General features: G+C 45.7%; 1 protein-coding gene across 1 annotated transcript in view; it reads right to left on the bottom strand.

The window, feature by feature from the left end:
- The window catches only part of CTNNBIP1 (catenin beta interacting protein 1), a 53,089-nt gene that overhangs the window by 12,864 nt on the left and 20,900 nt on the right, over positions 1 to 19,325 (bottom strand). Inside the window, exons 2-4 of the mRNA XM_051988615.1 lie at positions 17,284 to 17,367; positions 6,388 to 6,509; positions 6,006 to 6,096 (exon numbers count right to left, since the gene is read on the bottom strand). Of these exons, the coding sequence (XP_051844575.1) occupies positions 6,006 to 6,096; positions 6,388 to 6,483 (187 nt within the window). The 5' untranslated portion in view covers positions 6,484 to 6,509; positions 17,284 to 17,367. The remainder of the gene's footprint in view (positions 1 to 6,005; positions 6,097 to 6,387; positions 6,510 to 17,283; positions 17,368 to 19,325) is intronic.

Here is a 19,325-nt window from a genome sequence, read left to right as displayed (position 1 = left end):
TTTCTACCTACTGTGACAGCTCCTTCTGATCTTCAGCTTAGCCCGGAGCCCCACTTCCTCAACTATCAGGTAAGGGGCAGGCTCTCTGGCCTCTAAGGCCCTGGCCGCTGGGCACTGAGATCCAGGGCAGGCCCCACAGCCCAGCCAACCAGACCTTTCCCCGGTGCATAAACCCACTGTTCTCACAGCAGATTAATTCTCTCTGTCCCACATGTGCAGAACACAGCCAACACAGCCTCTTTCCTGCTTCAGGCAAGGCAGAAGCAGGCGAGAGGAAGCACCCGAAGTCAGCATGAGGAACTCACTTCCAAGCCCACTACCATGGCTGGGCCCTGGGCAGAGCTAGGAGACCTGTAATGATGGGAAATCTTCCCTTATACCAGATCTCAACGTGACCCCTGGCACCTTCCGCCTACTTCTCCTGGCTCTGCCCTCCGGGGCCAGCAAAGCAAGTGCAGCTTCTATTCCGTGTGACAGCCCTTCAACTAGCGGGCTTGGCAATGACAATCATGCTTCCCAGAAGCCCTGCTTCTCCAGGTTAAGCAGCCCCATTTCTTCACGTAGTCTCCACAAAACTCATCCGTCTCTCCCGACTACAAGACAAATCCCTCCCCTCGTGACCCAGCTTGAAGTCTCCATCTCTCCCTACACTCTGGGCTAAGTGTCCCTGCAATGCAGAGCTGCAGACTGATGTGCAGGCAGTCCGTGCTCCTGTGTTCTGCTGTCAAGCATCCTAGTCTTGGAATGAATCTGCCTAATGCTTTGTTCTCAGTCACATGGACTGGGAATGGCTTTCTTCCCTAAGCAATTTCAGGAAGGACCGGTTGGGAGGGGCTAGAGTTCTGGCTCTGGCTTGCTAGCTGTGAGACTCCAAAGAAGCCATTTGATGTCTCTGAGACCTCAGTTTCCTCATCCATACAATGAGGATCCTTGCCCTCTTTTAGGAGGTGAGGAAAGAGCTAGATAAACTGAAATGGGAGCCATTATCATGTGGGTGCCCCAAGACCTTTCAGCTGCTGATCCTCAGACCTAGACAAGAGCCTACATTACCAAAGCTAAGAAGGTCTGAGGCTCTTGCCCATTCCCATGAAGCCAGTCTCAGGGCCAGAACACTGACCTGGAACCACTTTGCCTTCTATACAGAACATTCTTTGCCCTTTCTTTAGATTGTTTTTCCCTCAAAAGACTGCTTGTGTGGGTGCCTCAAACCAAGCTTAGCTCAGCTAATGTCTCAGTTTGTGTGTGTGTGTGTGTGTGTGTGCGCGTGCTCGCGCGGGTGCATGCACACACATGTATGTACAAGTACATTAGGTTGCACAATTTTTATTATTGGGTTACCGGTAATTCTTGGGTAAGTGTTGATTAAAGTCAGAGAAGATTAATTTCCTTTCCCAGAGTCCCTGCAATCCTCCCTGGGCCTGTCCTCACTGATTTACCCAGGCAGAAATTCAAACCTCTGAGATATTTTTCTTGGGAATCACCTTCCTGTTTATGAGAGGGGACCTGAGCTCCCTCCTTCTCCAGCCCAGCCCCCAGAGTGCAGGCAATACAGCTGGGCTGTGCATGTTGCAAAGCCCTCTGGGAAGCAGCACTGGCTCCAGTGTGGCTACCTGAATGAGAGCCACCGCTATTTCAAATCTGGAGACCGCCACCTCCCTTTGCTCCTGCTGCCCCCAAACCCAGTGGCTCCCTCAGCTTTCTATGAAGGAAGGCAACATGGCCCCAGGAAACCATTTGTGAGCAATCAACCAAGTCCAGAGCTGGAGGCTTCACAAATCAGTCCTGGAAACCCTCTGGAGGACAGGGTGGGGAGCTGCAAGTTCCTTGTGCCCACAGTTCTGGCTCTGAGGGAGGACTGAGAGGGCCTGCATCAGAGGTACGGCAGGGATGTCTGTCAGACACGTCCCGGGCGGGGATCAGTCTGGGCTACAAGGAAGGCCCTTCCTCCGCGGCTCAAACAGAGCCTGTACCATTCACTGCCCACATCAGGGAAGGCACAGTGAGGCCTAAGGTTTGGCTGAGAGGCCTACAATTTACAGCCACTGACTTCCACCAGTGACCTTGATTCTGTCTTAAGTAGAGAGAACTTACGGAGGCAAAAGGAAGCCAGAAGGCCTTGTCAACCCATCAGCAAGCATTTAGTAAGGTCCTCCATGGGTACTGTGCCCAGGGCTGGTGACACAAAGGTAAAGAGCAGGCCCCCTCCGCAAGGAGTTCCCGGTCTAATGGGGAGGACAAGCCCCAAACATCGTCTGCCGTGTTTAGCAGTGACAATAAATGCAGCTTTAACCTTTGTAGGGAAGTCTGCGGAAAGGTGAGCCCAGAGAAGTTTTCCAACGCGGGCCTGGCCACACAAAGGAGAACCGCCCTGCCCCACAAGAAACAATCAGAGCGGCCACTGGCCCTGGCTTTGGACCTTCTGGGAAGCAACCCAAGCGTCCTGCTCAGCCCCTCTCTCCCAGCCTGCCAGCCAAAGGCAGCATGGCTCCGGCCAGTTCTGCAGTGACCAAGCCTCCTCTCTGCCCTAGCAAGCCCCCTGCAGGCGCCGGCAGCTGCTGCTGGGACTGCCTGAGCCTGGGGCCCTTCCTCCCTCTCAGACTTCCAGCCTTCCCCCCGACACACTTGACAAGAGCCCCATGGCGGCCTCCCTATGAGCCTCCAGTCTAAGGGATGGGTGGAGAGCAGCAGCCGAGCCTCTCTGCCCTGGCCTCCGGCCGGGAGACCCAGGCCCCCCCAAGGGAACCGGGGGGACGGGAGGGAGGGGAGAAGGAGCCCAATGGGGCTGGTTGGAGAGCAGGGCGAGGAAAGAACAGTCCTGGGAGGGGGCAGGCAGGAGGGGCAGGGAGGTGGTCAGGCGGGGGGGAGGCACCCCTGGCTGAGGCAGCCTGCCACCTAGTTGACAGCAAGCTTCCACACCTCTGCCTAAATCCATCTGTCTCTCCTCCCTGCGCCCTCCGCCAGCCCCCCAAGTTCCAGTGACTGTGCCAGTGGGGCAAGTCCCAGGTACCCCTGCACTCTTAGGGAAGCCCCAAAGTCCTTCTAAAATATGACCAAGGGGAGGGGGCAGAGGGGAGGACCTCCCCCGGGCCACGGCCCCAGAGCCGGTCCAGGAAGAGCAGCCAGTCTTTCTTTCTCCAGAGCAGGGAACAATGGGGCCTGTGTGACTTTCAGCTGGCCGGTGTGAGGTCTCCTGGGCTGCGAGCTCAGCTGCTTGGCGGGGCCTGCCCCCCACCTCCTGTGCCTGAGCCCCCGGGCTCCGGCTTGTCCGCCACCCCACACACTTTGGGGGCCACCCGGACGGAGCCAGCTCTAGGTGACCAAGGCCCGGGGCCCTCGGGCGGCTTGCTGAGTGGGCTCCTCGTGCCCGCCCAAGGCATGGCAAGGCTGGCGGCCTGTCCGCCCAAGGGCACCATGCAGAGGCCCCCGGGGCTCCCTTCTCCCTGTTCGGGCAGGGAAGCGGCGGCTTGAGGATGTTGCCACCCCTTCTCCCTCTGTCCCCGCCCTCCACCCAGCGGGGGAGGCGGAGCTCTGGCTTTTCCGGGCTCAGACACAGGCTCACCCAGAGTCCTAGCACATCTGCAGGGAAATGGCGGGGCTGGCAGGGAAAGAAATGCCTGCCTGTGACAGGGAACGAGGGCAAAGAATAGGCTGGAGCAACAAGTAAGCAGAGCCTGGGCAGGACCCCAGTTTTCCCCAGGATGGCTCGACCCCTTGGAAAGACAGCTGAGTGCCCTGCTGCCCACTCTGAGCTGAAGGGCCTGGCCACGGATGCCCGAGGGGAGCACATACCAGAGGAACCCTCCAGAGGGCACAAAAGAACGCCGAAGAGCGACCCCTCAGCTGTCCCCAGACCCAGCTGGCCCACTGAGAGCGATCTCTCTCCCCGGCCTCCAGCAGCGTGTATCAGGCTGCCCAGGCTAGTCTGCACAGTATGTAGGGGGTTGGGGTGGGCACGACAGGCAGCTGCCCGAGCCAATTCCACCGGGGGAGGGGGAGGGTTTCTGCTAAGCTGGGCCATATGGATCCTGTCACACCCCAGCTTCAATATTTATCCACCAGTCCATAAAAGAGGCAGAGTCCCGAAACAGGAGACTCCTACTTGGTTATGGATCTAGGTCAGACTTGCAGAGAAGTTGTGTCGCTCAAGCCCCTGGCGTTTACCAGCCCTGCCCACCTCGAGCTCAGATGACACAGATAAACTAATACAGGAATCAGCAGTCCTGGCTCAGGATCCTGGGAACCCTCTCCATACTTGCCCATGAGGCAGAAGAACCATCTTTGACCAGAACAAAAGCCTGAAAATCTCTCTATACTTTATTAATCCCACTAAGCCCTCCAAAGAGGAGAGAATCTGGAGGTTGGCCAAATCATGGGCTGCAGGCAAACTACGTACAGGGAGGGCAGGCCCTGAGGAGGGAGCGAGGAGGACAGGAGAGAATCAGACCCTGAAACAAGGAAGCCTGTCAGCACTTTACTTGCTTGCAAAGCTGAGCCCCAGCTCTCCCCAAACCATGAAGATGTGCAGGAACTAGAAGTCTGTCAGCCTCAGCATTAAACAGGCTGCTCCGTCAAGCCCTCTGAAAGCAGTCCCCCAGGCCAGGCCAGAAAGGCCACCTGGTCCCCGGCTCCACAGGACATTGCGTGGCCAAGCACCAAACTTGAAGGCCGAGGCCACAGAGACAAAGTCCAAAGCCTTGTCAGGTAAACAGGGCCGCAGCAGTCGCTGCACCGAGCGTCCCGAGTGATTGGGAGAGGGCTCAGGAACAGCCTGGTGCTACATGCAGCTCTCACCCAGGAAAGGGAACATTTGTCTACGTGCACGTCTCCTCATGGGCTGAGGCTCTCTGCTAAGTGCTGACAGGCCAGTCAGTGCTTGTTCTCAGTCTGGGGAGGGAGGGACGGGAAAAGTGGGGACCAGACACAACACAAAGTGTGAGCCCCTTTAGGGTAAGGACTGTTCAGGGTTTTGTTTTCTTATCTCCTGCCTTGAGGCACAGATTCTGGCACAGAGTTGGAGCTTAATATCCATTGGATGTGGCTCTTTTCAACAATCAGGTAATTCAGGCCAATTCCAATGGACTTGTGATGGAGGCCACCTGACCCCAGAGAAAGGATTATGGGAACTGAGTGTGGATCAAAGTATAGTATTTTCACCTTTTTTTTTGTTGTATGTTTGCTTTTTTATTTCTTTCTCATTTTTTTCCTTTTTGATCTGATTTTTCTTTTGTTAATATTATTATAGCTTTTTATTTAGAAGTTATATAAATGGGTAATTTTTCAGCATTGACAATTGCCAAACCTTTTGTTCCAATTTTCCCCTCCCCCTCCCCCCCTCTTCCAGATGGCAGGTAGACCAATACATGTTAAATATGTTAAAGTATATGTTAAATACAATATATGTATACATATTTGATCTGATTTTTCTTATGCAACAGGATAATTGTGGAAATATGTGTAGAACTACATATGTTTAAGATATATTGGATTGCTTGCTGTCTAGGGAAGGGGGTGGAGAAAAGGGAAGGAAAAAAATGGAACATAAGGTTTAACAAGAGTGAATGTTGGAAACTATCTTTGCACATATTTTGAAAATCAAAAATTTTAAGTTTAAGGATGCTGAATAATATAAGATACTAAGAAAAAAAAAGAAATAAACGTTTGTTGGTTGACTGAACAGCAGGAGTTGGAGGCACTAATTGACTTACTGATGTTTGAAACAGAAACACAAATGAAAATCACCCACTGCTAAAGTACAGGATTCCATGTTTGGTGGGCTGGAGGCAGAAGCAGGCAGAGGCAGGCTGGATTCCTGTCATCTTCTCTCCTCTATCTCCTTGTCAATCACTGGGGTCTCACACAAATGCCCAAATGTCTCCCCTTTCATTCCCAATTGTCATTTTCCAAAGCCCCCTTCATTATCACAAGAAAGGCCTTTAGAGGAGCCTGCAGAAACACTGCTGTCTCTGCAGCACCATCTTGCTTCCTGCATCTCTGCCCCAACTCACCCTGGTCGATGGAGTGTGATGGGAGCTGGCTCAGCTGGCTGCTTACTACCCCTGCATACGTCCGCAGGAATTCTTCCTCACTGGCTGTCAGCTGCAAGGGGAAGAGAGAGACAAGTGACTGGGTGAAGGACAGAAAGCATTCCTGCCTGCAAAAGCACAGGTCTTCTCTGTCACCCCCAAAACCAAGGTGCACTGCTCCTCTCAGCTCCTGTCTAGAGCTCCTGATGATGAGGAGCCTCCCCCCCGCACTGCCCCCACAAGGGGCATCCTCCATAGGGATGTAGGTTAGTTTGGCTCTTCCACTGAGCACCTCTCACCCCTAACCCAGGGTGACAATATTTTCTGCCCTGACCCAGGGCCCTTAGCATGACAGGAAACTTACATTTGATCCCATCTTCCTCAGCATGAGCAAGACCCGAACTTTCTGCTGAATGTACATCTCCTCCGGACTCTTCCCGGGAGCTCCCTCACGGTTCATTCCCCTCAGTCCAACTCCACAGATTCCTGTGGATCAAGGGACAAAGTCCAGGGGTGAAACTGAAAGGCACATCTAGAGGCAGAGCTGTGGAACTGGGCCCCACGGGGGAACTCAAACCACCTTTTCTCCCCCAGAGGCCGGGCTTTGTTAGGAGATTGACAGCTGGCCTGGGATGCCTGGGAATCTCATTACTGACAGCTTGGAGACATCATCAGGTCCTCTCTTTCTCCTTACTACCAGCTTTGGCCAGCCTGGATTTAGCAGCTATGTCCTGCAATAGATGCCAAGGACTGGAAAGGGATATGGAAAAGGGTGCCAAACACATGCCCGTTGCCCTTCTTAGCAATGCCAGGACTGCCTCCCCAGGGACACTCCCTGATCCACAGCCCTCCCCCAAGTCAACAGAGGCCCTCTCTTCTCTCTCCGGATCAGGGTGCTGTCTGGGACTAGGCTGCTTCGTTCCTTGGGGGTGGGCGTGCAGGAAATACGTACTTTAAGGGCCCTGGGTTTCCAACCCAAAAGTACCAGAACTAGAGAAAGTTATGCACATGTGGGCTTTGGGCTCCAGAAACTGGGAGGTTCATTATTGTGGAAAGAGGCAGCCCATTAAATGATCTCACACACATACATGGCCCTTCAAACCAAAACCAACTCAACACAACACACACTGTGTGCCACCATCATGTCCAAAGTCAGTTTTGCTTATTGATTTTTTTTATTACACAGGAGCCAAGGTGGGGGAGAAGTATGTTAGGATATGACTGAGGTGAGAAAGATAAAAAGCATAGTCCTTAAAAAAAACAAGCCTGAACAATACTCGGCTCTAAAAATTGAGGCCCATTCCCAGGCCAACCAAAATGGACTGACAAGCGAACCAATTGTTTTCAATAATCCCCAGGCTAGGATAGGCTGAGAAAATAGTCTGAAGAACAGATGACATGAGGGGTCAAGCAGCAGGAGGCCCTGTCCTCATTAGAAAAATGATTTGGGAACTAGGATAAGCCCTTGGGGGTCTGGTGGTCTTGATATCTGATGCCAGCAGCTAATCTGTCTGTGGCTAGCAATTGGGGAGGAACCCTCCCTCTCAATTTCAGTGCCTGGGCCATAGGATCGTAGATTCAGAGAGGAAGGGGTCTCGGAGGTCATTTAAGATCCAACCCCATCATTTAGAGATTGTCTCATCCTATTTCCACAATGGCGGATTGACAGTGATCTTTGAAGAAGTACTCCTAATGGGAGAAGACTTTTTAGGGCTGGAGAAGGACTAATGTCAACCTGATTTCCAATTGCAGGAAGAAAGTAAATAGCATGAACAAATTAGAGGTCTGTGGGCTTGATTTCAGTCCTGAAAAAATTCATATTATAAAAGGGATGGATGGTAAACATCTAGAAAAGGAAGCAGTGATCCCAAAGAGCAGATGGCAGGGCTTCACGTGATCATGCCAAACTGATGTCATTTCCTTTTTTGACAAGGTTATAGATTTTACCTATATTTTAGTAAAGCATTTGACAAATCTCATTTTTGTCAAAGAATGGTCAAATGACAAAATGGTCAGATACAGAGCTAGAGCATCATACAATTAATTGGATTCAGAAATGAGCAAGTAGCCAAATGCAAAGAGACGATCATTACCCACCACTATGCTGATGACCCCCAAATCTACCTTTTCTGCTCAAAGCTCCCCCAACGTCCAATCTCACATCTCCAAAAGCCTTTCACACATCTCAAACTGGATGTCTGGTAGACATTTTAAAGCAACATGTCCAAAACTCCTCCCCAACTTCTCTAAAGGACAACGACATCCTCCTAGTGCCTCGGGCCCATAGCCTAGCAGTCATCCCAGACATCTCTCTCATGCCCCCACGTCCACACTGTTGTCAAGGCCTACAAAAGTTCCTCTTTGCAACATCTCTTGCATGCTCTCCCTTCCCTCTCCTGGCACTGCCGTTACTCAGGTGCAGAACATTCATCACTGTCCACATTGATTTCTGCCATCCTTTGCTCAAGTCTCTCCCCACTCCAATCTACCTTCCCATCAGCCATAAATGCACCAGCCCAGCTATGTGACCTCGACTTTCTCCTCTCTCTCCTCCCCCACAGCAAGCTTCCCATCCTTGAGCCCTTTATAACTTGGCCCCTCCTACCTTTCCAGACTTCTTATACCTTATTCCCTGACACATAATTTTCCACCCAGTGACACTGGTATCCTGACTATTCCACAAACAAGGTTCCTCTCAGTTCCAGGCATTTTCTCTGGCTCTATATCAAATCTGGAACTATCTCCCTTCTCCACTCTGCCCACTGGCATCCCTGGCTTAAAGTCCCAACCTAAATTCCATTTTCCACAGCAATCCTTTTCTAAATCCTTTTCATTCCAGTGCCCTCATTCTGCTAGTTAGTGCCTATTTATCCTGTATATAGCTGGTTTTGTCTACATTTGTCTGCACTGTAAGATTATAAGCTCCTTGAGGGCCAAGACTTGCTTTTTCCTCTTATTTGTATCCCTAGCTTCAGGCATACAGTAAGTGCTTCATGTTTATTGATTGTTCTGATGTCAACTGGCACAAAGGTCTCTCGGAGGTAGAGTTCTAGGAGTCAGCCCCAGGCCATTTTAAGCAATGCCTTGGATGATGGCCCAGGGGTCCATTTATAAAATTTACAAATGACACGTAACTTGGGAGGGATGGCTGCTAACACATCAGCTAAGAGAGTCAAGGCCCCAAAAGATCTGGATAGACTGGAACATTGAGCTAAATCTAATAAACTGACATCTAATGGGGATAAAAGGATAGTCTTATGCTTGGGCTCCAAATAGCAAATTCATCATTTCAAGAGAGGGAGGCTGTGGCCGGTCTAAAAACGATCTGGCTCCACGTGATTCAATAGTATGACAAAAGGCTTCCCCACCCCCCGAAAAGCTAATGCCCTCTCACACTGCCTTACAAGGCAGCATATCTGAGGCTCGAGAAGAGGCAGCTCATCTGTATTCTGCCCTGGCCAGACCACCTGGGGAGTCAGACTAGGCTGAGTTCTCACAACCCCGCGTATTTGGAAAGACAATGATAACCTAGCACGTCCAATAGGAGGGTGAGGAGTTTGGGACCAGCCAGTCACATGCACCAAATGGAAAACTAGGCAGGTTTGACCTAGAAAAGAAATGGCTCAGTGCCAACCAGAGAACCCACCCCACTCCAATGTTGGAAGGGCTGTCCCATGGAACCTTCTGCTCAGCCCTGGGGGCAGAAGCAATAGTAATAGGTGAAGCTGCCAAAGAGGCAACTAAAACTGAAGCCGTCCCAGAATGGAGAGGCTGCCCCGCGAGCTGTGACGTTCCCTTCCCTCCAGGTCTGTTAGCAGAGGCCAGCTGGTCACGCAGCAGTGACCCTTTTTCAGGAACAGCTGGATTCAATGGTCCAGGAGGTCCTTTCTGAGATGATCCCATCAAGGGGTCAGGCTGCCCTGGGGCAGCCCTTTACAGAGAGGGGAGGCCCTGTTCACTCGCACATGGACTTCCTTGCAGCTTCTAGCCTGTCCAGCTTTGAAGCGCTTCATTTCTCTCTATTCTACCCTCGATCTTCCCTTCGCCTCGCATTTGGAAGAGAAAGGGGCCCTGGATAGCCTTCTCAATGAGTGGCAAACCAGAGCATTTCTCCTGCAGAGTCCTTCCTATGGGAGGAGACCACAATCACCAGGCAGGTTGGGGAAAGCAGCCCGTGAGAAAGCTGAAGGAAGCCTTTTAATGCAGCTCAGAGACAGGTAAAAAGATGACCCAGCCCCTACATGCTTTATTTCCTGATCTCCTAGGTCCCCTATTAAATATGCCAGTACATTAAAACCTATACTTCAAGGCAATTATAGTCTTGAGCCCCATTTAGTTCCTTCATGTGAAATCCGCAGTTCTTCAGCTTTATATTAAAACATTAAATTGTATGAGCTTTTAGGAGGCTTAAAATAGTCACATGTGGCTCTTTTGGTTACCAGTGCCTGCAAAGATGGCTCCAGGGCCTTTGAAGCTTAAAGCATCTTAAAGACCTGGGCTTCCATGTGCCTCTCCAATGGTAATAAGAAGGTGGATAACCAGAGCCCATTAAGCCCATACTAGACACATGGGCGCTATGCTAAGTATTGAGGATATAACAAGAAGCCTTTTAAGGCTTGTTATGAGAATGCTTGTTAGAAAGCACAGTTAGTCCATTCAAAATAACTGTTAATAGCATAAAATATTTGGGAATCTACCTACCAAAGGAAAGTCAGGAATTATATGAGCAAAATTACAAAAAAATTTCCACACAAATAAAGTCAGACTTAAATAATTGGAAAAATATTAAGTGCTCTTGGATAGGCCGGGCGAATATAATAAAGATGACAATATTCCCTAAACTAATCTATTTATTTAGTGCTATACCAATCAGACTTCCAAGAAAATATTTTAATGATCTAGAAAAAATAACAACAAAATTCATATGGAACAATAAAAAGTCAAGAATCTCAAGGGAATTAATGAAAAAAAAATCAAATGAAAGTGGTCTAGCTGTACCTGATCTAAAATTATATTATAAAGCAGCAGTCACCAAAACCATTTGGTATTGGCTAAGAAATAGATTAGTTGATAGATTAGTAGATTAGTTGAAAAGGTTAGGTTCACAAGACAGAATAGTCAACTATAGCAATCTAGTGTTTGACAAACCCAAAGATCCTAACTTTTGGGATAAGAATTCATTATTTGATAAAAACTGGGATAACTGGAAATTAGTATGGCAGAAATTAGGCAAGGACCCACACTTAACACCATATACCAAGATAAGATCAAAATAGGTCCATGACCCTAGGCATAAAAAACGAGATTATAAATAAATTAGAGGAACATAGGATAGTTTATCTCTCAGACTTGTGGAGGAGAAAGAAATTTGTGACCAAAGATGAACTAGAGATCATTACTGATCACAAAATAGAAAATTTGGATTATATCAAATTAAAAAGCCTTTGTACAAACAGAACTAATGCAAACAAGATTAGAAGGGAAGCAACAAACTGGGAAAACATCTTTATAGTTAAAAGTTCTGATAAAGGCCTCATTTCCAAAATATATAGAGAACTGACTCAAATTTATAAGAAATCAAGCCATTCTCCAATTGATAAATGGTCAAAGGATATGAACAGACAATTTTCTGATGATGAAATTGAAACTATTACCACTCATATGAAAGAGTGTTCCAATCACTACTGATCAGAGAAATGCAAATTAAGACAACTCTGAGATACCACTACACACCTGTCAGATTGGCTAAGATGACAGGAAAAAATAATGATGAATATTGGAAGGGATGTGGGAAAACTGGGACACTGATGCATTGTTGGTGGAGTTGTGAACGAATCCAACCATTCTGGAGAGCAATCTGGAATTATGCCCAAAAAGTTATCAAAATGTGCATATCCTTTGATCCAGCAGTGCTACTACTGGGCTTATACCCCAAAGAGATACTAAAGAAGGGAAAGGGACCTGTATGTGCCAAAATGTTTGTGGCAGCCCTGTTTGTAGTGGCTAGAAACTGGAAAATGAATGGATGCCCATCAATTGGAGAATGGCTGGGTAAATTGTGGTATATGAATGTTATGGAATATTATTGTTCTGTAAGGAATGACCAGCAGGATGAATACAGAGAGGACTGGCGAGACTTACATGAACTGATGCTAAGTGAAATGAGCAGAACCAGGAGATCATTATACACTTCGACAACGATATTGTATGAGGATGTATTCTGATGGAAGTGGATTTCTCTGACAAAGAGACCTAATTGAGTTTCAATGGATAAATGATGGACAGAAGCAGCTACACCCAAAGAAAGAACACTGGGAAACGAATATGAACTATTTGCATTTTTGATTTTCTTCCCGGGTTATTTTTACCTCCTGAATCCAATTCTCCCTGTGCAACAAGAGAACTGGTCGGTTCTGCAAACATATATTGTATCTAGGATATACTGCAACATATCTAACATATCTAGGACTGCTTGCCATCTAGGGGAGGGAGTGGAGGGAAGGAGGGGAAAAATCCAAACAGAAGCGAGTGCAAGGGATAATGTTGTAAAAAAAATTACCCTGGCATGGATTCTGTCAATATAAAGTTATTATTAAATAAAATAAAATTTAAAAAAAAAAAAGAAAGCACTGTTAGGTCTACTTTAAAAAAAGGATGAATGTTTGAGTGGGAATGTTAAGGTCATGTTAGTTTGTAGGACGCTTAAATTTACCCTTCTATCATTTCAGCCACTCTGATAGGTATAAGATGACATTTCAAGATGTTTTAATTTGCATTTCTTTGATCAAAAATAATTTAGAACATTTCCCCCCATGATTATATATAGCTTTAATTTCTTCACTGAAACAGTTCCTGTTCTTATAGTTTGACCATTTATCAATTAGGGAATGACTTCTATTCTAATCCGTTTGGCAAAGTTTTCCATATACTTGAGATATGAGACCTTTGTCTGAGATAATTTTGTAAACAGTTTCCTCAATCTTCTATTTTCCTTTTAACCTTTGTTCCACTGATTTTATTTGTACAAACCCTTCTTAACGTGATCCAAACTATCCATTTTACACCTCACAATACAATCTCATGTTTATTCCTCAACTCGTCTCCTTATCCTCAATCTGATAGATAAAAGGTTCCAAGTAGCTCACAATTTCAAACCAATCCAAAACCAAGTTTTGTTTTGGTTTCTTCAAACATAGAACAGCAATTGAGTGCTGGCCACTAGGTGTCAGCCCTGACCAGAGCACCAGAGGCTCAATGCCCAGATTTTGCTGGAAATGTGCCATAAGGCTACGTGGGGAATAGAACCCATGCAGGCCCACGTCTGACCCAAGATGAGCCGTTCCTTTCCCCAAATGTAAACCAGGAAAATTAACGTCATCGAGCAGCTCTCTCTTTGTTTTCTTTTATGCATTTCAGCTCTGCTTCCTTCATGGGGCTCAAAGTGAAAGGTAAACTTCCTAGAGGGCACCAAAAGACCATTCTAAGTGGGATCTTTTCACAGGAGCTGTGATGTCACTGCAGACTGATTAGACAGCTACTCAGTACCATATCTCCTGGAGGACTCTGGTCTTGGAATCAGGAAATCATGATTCAGCGGTGTGACTCTTCAAGATCCCATGGACCACAGAGCACACCAATATTGTCCAGGGATTTTCTTGACAAAGATTCTGGAGTAGTGTCCCATTTCCTTCTCCAAGTGATTAGGACAAATACAGGTTAAGTGACTTGTCCAGGGTCACAAACTCATACATGCCTAAGATAAGTGTACCTTCTATCTACTGACCTACCATGTTACCTCTCTAGTCAGGAGCCCAAAAGACCTGAGTGCAAATTCTGCCCCATTCAGCTCCTGGTTGGTCTATAAAATGAGGAGGGCTGTACCCAATCCTTTCTACAACTACTCTAACTCTACATCTGTGCTCCTACAATCTTTTTGTGTGTGTGTGTGTGTGGTTTTTTAAAGTTTATTTTTAATTCTTTAACTTACAAAAGGTAGTTGAGCATTGCTCAACAGGCTAATCTGGTAAGCTTTATTTTATTTTATTTTTAATAACTTTTTATTGACAGAACCCATGCCAGGGTAATTTTTTACATTATTCCTTTCACTTACTTCTATTCTGATTTTTCCCCTCCCTCCCTCCACCCTTCCCCAGATGGCAAGAAGTCCTATACATGTTAAGTAGGTTACAGTATATCCTAGATACACTATATGTGTGCAAAACCGAACAGTTCTCTTGTTGCACAGGGAGAATTGGATTCAGAAGGTATAAATAACCCGGGAAGAAAAACAAAAATGCAAGCAGTTTACATTCATTTCCCAGTGTTCTTTCTTTGGGTGTGTGCTCCTACAATCTTAAGGCCATCATGTGTCTTTCTTTCTACTTCCTATGGCCCTCAGCCATTTCACAGGATCCTCAGTTCTGTACAAGAAATTTTAGATCCAGACCTACCAAAAAGCTTCAGATATGGCTCCTGGCTTCATTAATTCCCATCAGTCCCAGCACCTGGATTTTTGATTTAACATGCATTTATCTGATGCTCTACCACATATGGAACTCTTTTGCTCTCTCCTAACTTGATCCTTATTTAGGAGGCAGGAACTATTCTTTTTTTTTTTTTTTGGGGGGGGGGGAGTAAAGTGACTTGCCCAGGGTCACATGACTAGGAAGTGTTAAGTGTCTGAACCCAGATTTGAACTCAGGTCCTCCTGACTTTAGGGCCGGTGCTCTATCTACTGTGCCACCTAGCTGCCCTGAGGCAGGCACTATTCTTAACTTTATTTTACAGATAAGGAAAGGAGGCAGATAGAGATGCAATAACTTGCCCTGAGTCACCCAGCCAAAGTCTGAAGCAAGATCAGCACTCTAACGACTGTGTTACATCTAAAGTCATATTATCACACAGTAAACTGTTTCTATTGGAAAAACTATTTAAACTGCTAATAATTTGCTTCTTATAAACAAACAAAAAACAAAAAACAAAAACCAACATTGTCCTCAGGATTTGGCCTCTGATCTAGCTTTCCTAAACTTCATTCTGCATTTCTGCTTTCTTCCCATACTTGGCTACAAAAAAGTTCATCTTCTCTCCCAGGGTATAAAGAGTTTAACTGACAGAGAGCAGAAAAGTATGAGGGGTAGAGTCCGGGACTTGAAGACAGAAGCGCTTGGGTCCTATTTGCATCATCTGCTTCTTCAAAAGGGTGACTATGGGCATTTAAGTTTCCCCATCTTTAAAATTGGGATAATAATAATAATTATTATTATAAGCATTTATCTAGTACTTTGCAAAATGCTTTATAAATATTACCCTAGAGGCTGTTTTGAGACTCTAATATATGTCAAGTTCTTTGCAAATTCACTGTTAAATGGATAGAGATCTGGTCTAAAGGTAATACATTTTTTTTTCTTTCATCCAAATACAAATAGCCTTTAAAAATGATGCCTCAGCTACCAGAAGAATGGGCAGAGCCATGAGTGTGACAGTAAGTCAAAAAAGAAAACATGAGGATGTGAAGATGAGTCTACAAAGGACATCCTTTCAGGATCACTGGCTATTTGGTCAGACAGCCTATGGAATTTTAGTCACATCACTCCAGGCCACATTGGCAACTTTTATTCTCCTAGGAATAGGTAACTATTTCATTAGTTTAAAGTTCTAGGACTGTCACTTACTTGCCCTGATTCATTCAGTCTTTTGCTTTCAACTGGATAGAGATGAGGAAAGGTTTCATCAAGAGGTAGTGCTGGGGCTGAATTTTGGAGGAGAGGAAGGGATAAACTGCAGACACGCAAAGGCATGGAGATGGGAAATGGGACAACAAGAAAGCCAGTTTGACTAGATCTGAGGGCACAGAAAAGGATGTGGTATGTGATAAGGCTGGAAAGCTGGTCCCTGGATGTAAACAACCTTAAAAGCCAAACAGAGGAGGTTCTATTTGATGCTAAGGGCAAAGCCATTGAATTTACTAAGCAGGGAGTGAAAGGAGAAGGTCTGTGGTTTGCTATAGTTTAGGACAATTACTCTGTCGGGAGTGAAAAGATCTTTTAAACAGGGACCAATTAGAAGGCCATTGTAACAGAACCATCAAGAAGGTGGACCTCACCCAGTGTTTGGGCTATGAAATTAGAGAGAAGGAGATGAATATGAAAGATGTTATAAAAGACACAAGACTTGAGTAAAAAGGATGAAAAAGTTGAGGAAGGAAAAAAAAAGAAATAGGCATTCATTGAGTACTTACTATTCACCAGGACCTGGGCTGTTTTATAGAAAGATTCTCACAACTCTGGAAGGCAAGGACTCTTTTACCCCCATTTTATAAATAAGAAAACCAAGGCAGTCAGAGATTAAATGAGTTGCCCAGATCACACAGCTAGGAATATCTGAGGCCGACGAACTTAGGCCTTCCTGACTTTAGGCCCAACCCTCTATCTATTGTCCACCTAGCTAACTAGGGAGGACATCCTCCAATCTACCCACTGAGGATATCCCTCATCCTGAATCAGGGTGGCTGGCATATAACAGGATGTTCAGAAGAGGGAAAGGCTTAGGAGGAAAGTCAATGAGACTCAGAGAAGTCGAGTACCTTGGCAAGGGTCTTAGAACTAGTTAGGTACAGAGCCAGGCCTGGAAGTCAGAGGTCTTATCTCCACTAATCCAGGCATCCTTCCACTATACCTTAGCCAGCATACAGTGAGCCTGATCTCAGATAAATAAGCTACTTACTGAGAGTTTTCTGTACTCTAGCCGGCTATTTGCCCTCTGGATCTCTACCCTAGAAATGTCACTCATTTGGGGGAAAAGACTACAAAGCTAACCTTTCTTCTGCAGCCACAACTAGCCATGAATACAAATGTACTGTTTTTACTAGTTTATCTTAATTTACTTACTGGAAGTTCATTCTCTCTCTCACTTTTTTTTTTAATGAAACATAATAGGCACACTGATGAATACATTAATGAAAGAGAATGCATTCTTGGGTTTGCTGAAAAATTATTTCAGGAAAAGTCCAACAACAGAGTGATTCCTTCAGAAAAAATATGCCACCAAAGCCTAAGAAAGTCTGTAGTTGTCTCACACATTATAGCTTTCACCTTGAAAACTTAATAAAATACAGATGATATCTTTAAAAAAATAAAAACTGAAAATCAGGGTAAGAAACAAAAATGTCATCACTTAACCTTGCTTGACTCACAGTACAACATCCTTGACATTCCCACCCTCCAGGTTCCCCTCTGTCACAACTCCCAAGCCCTCTTACCTGCTTTTGGAAATCAGCTTCGGCCAAATGGATGCTGAGTCGTGATCAGAAGAATCACAGGCTAGGAGCTGTGGAAGTGCTGCCCTGTGGGAAAATATAACACGATCAGAGTGGAAGAAGGGTGGGAAAAGAGGGTGGCACCCTCTGACAACTTCAAATCCTGAGAAAGCTCATCCCTCACAGTGCTCTCACAGAGCCAAGAACCACTGGCTCCCCATTGGTTCAGAAATACCTGTGTTTCTGGCAAGCCCAAAGGGACCAGCACCTGAGGGGAAGAGGACAGCAAAGGCAGTAATGCTTACTTGGCATTTCCGGCTGAATCAGGTCAGCCAGCCTGCTATCACACACCCAGCCCAGCGGAGGCCCAGGCCCAGGATGAATCACTCTACAGCAGCTGATTGACAGATTCCCAGGTTAAAGGAGATTTAGTCCCACCCCACACATGTTCAAGCCCAAACCAAAACGCCAGTGAACAAAGAAGCTAAGAATCAGTACACAATCTCTCTGTGTGCTCATGATATTTTATATCTATGTAATTTTATCTACATGTGCACCATGTGGTTTACATATTAAACACCCTTGCTGCAAGATGTGCAAAACCTATCAACCACACCAAACTTCTGCTAGCCCATCAAAATTTACTTTCTCATAAGCTTACCCAAACATAACCATAATAAAGTTTTCTAATGCATCTCCATTTCCCTTCTTTATCCAGATGGAGAATTATGGGTATGGAATACCCTGTACACTTTCAGACTTTCCATGTCTCTTAGGTTGATTTTGTTAAACTTCTTTTTCTCTTTTTTGATATTTTCTTACAAGAGAGAGCTCTTTGGAAGGGAAGGGTAAAGATCAAAAATTAAGGTGACATAAAGGCCCAAAACAATAAAGATTTTTTTTAAAGCAACATTTTCTGAGTGGATGCCCATCAATTGGGGTATGACTGAATAAGTTATGGTATATCAATGTAATGTAATACTATTGTTCTCTAAGAAATGATGAACAGGTTAATTTCAGAAAAGCCTGGAAAGATTTAACATAAACTGAAGCTGAGTAAGTGAATAGAACTAAGAGAATCCTGTACACAGTAACAGTGAGATTATGTGATGATCAACTGTGAGGGATTTGGCTCTTCTCAGCAATTCAGTAATTCAAGGCAATTCCAATAAACTTTGGATGGAAAATTTGATGACATCCAGAGAGAGAATGATGGATGGGGACCTAAGCATACTATTTTCACTTTTTTTCCTTCTGTTTATTTTTTTTCTTTCTTTTGGTTTTTCCCTTTTGTTCCGATTTTCTCTCCTAATATGACTCACAATGTATATATGTTACCTAAATTTTTTAAAATAACCTTTTCTGTCTGTTATGTATACTCTCAGTCTTCTCTCACCTTTCTAAAGCCATCACTGGATCACAGAACCATAGATTTGGAGCAAGAGTGGACCTTAGAAACCATCTAATTCAACCCTCTCATTTTACAGATGAGAAAGTCGAGGCTCAAAGCAGTGAAGTCACTTGGTCATGGCAATACAACTAGTAAAAGCCAGAGTCAAGATTTGAACCTGGTCTTCCTAATTCCCAGGCCAGCATCCCATCTATCCACTGTGCCTCCTCTCATACTAGTAATGATTAAAATAAACCCCCAAAACCCTATATTCTAGGAACCACACAGAGACATAGCTATACAGTGTCTATATTCTCTCCTGAGCAACTGGGGAGGTGAGGGAGGAGAGACAGACCACTAAAACACAAGTAGAAAGGGATAAAATTAAAGTTCTTGCTCCCCTACTATTCTTTCTTTTGTCCTACTATGAGCAAGGGAGTCATAATCAACCTACAATACATTCTAAATGGCAGTCACTGGAATAACAGGTGTTGAATGCTCCCCTTCACACCTGGCTACTATGGGCAAGGCATCCTGGCTGTGATCTATAGACTCCACCCAGCATTGCATCTATACAAAAGACTGGCTCTATTCAAGTCTACAATCAATGGCTAAGAAAGATGTTCTGTCCTGAGGAGAGGAAGTGACCTAGACC

The sequence above is a fragment of the Antechinus flavipes genome, chromosome 3, assembly GCF_016432865.1.
Source record: "Antechinus flavipes isolate AdamAnt ecotype Samford, QLD, Australia chromosome 3, AdamAnt_v2, whole genome shotgun sequence".
Classification (NCBI taxonomy): domain Eukaryota; kingdom Metazoa; phylum Chordata; class Mammalia; order Dasyuromorphia; family Dasyuridae; genus Antechinus; species Antechinus flavipes.
Note: the sequence above shows the minus strand (reverse complement) of the source record. Positions and strands in the feature narration are given on the sequence as shown.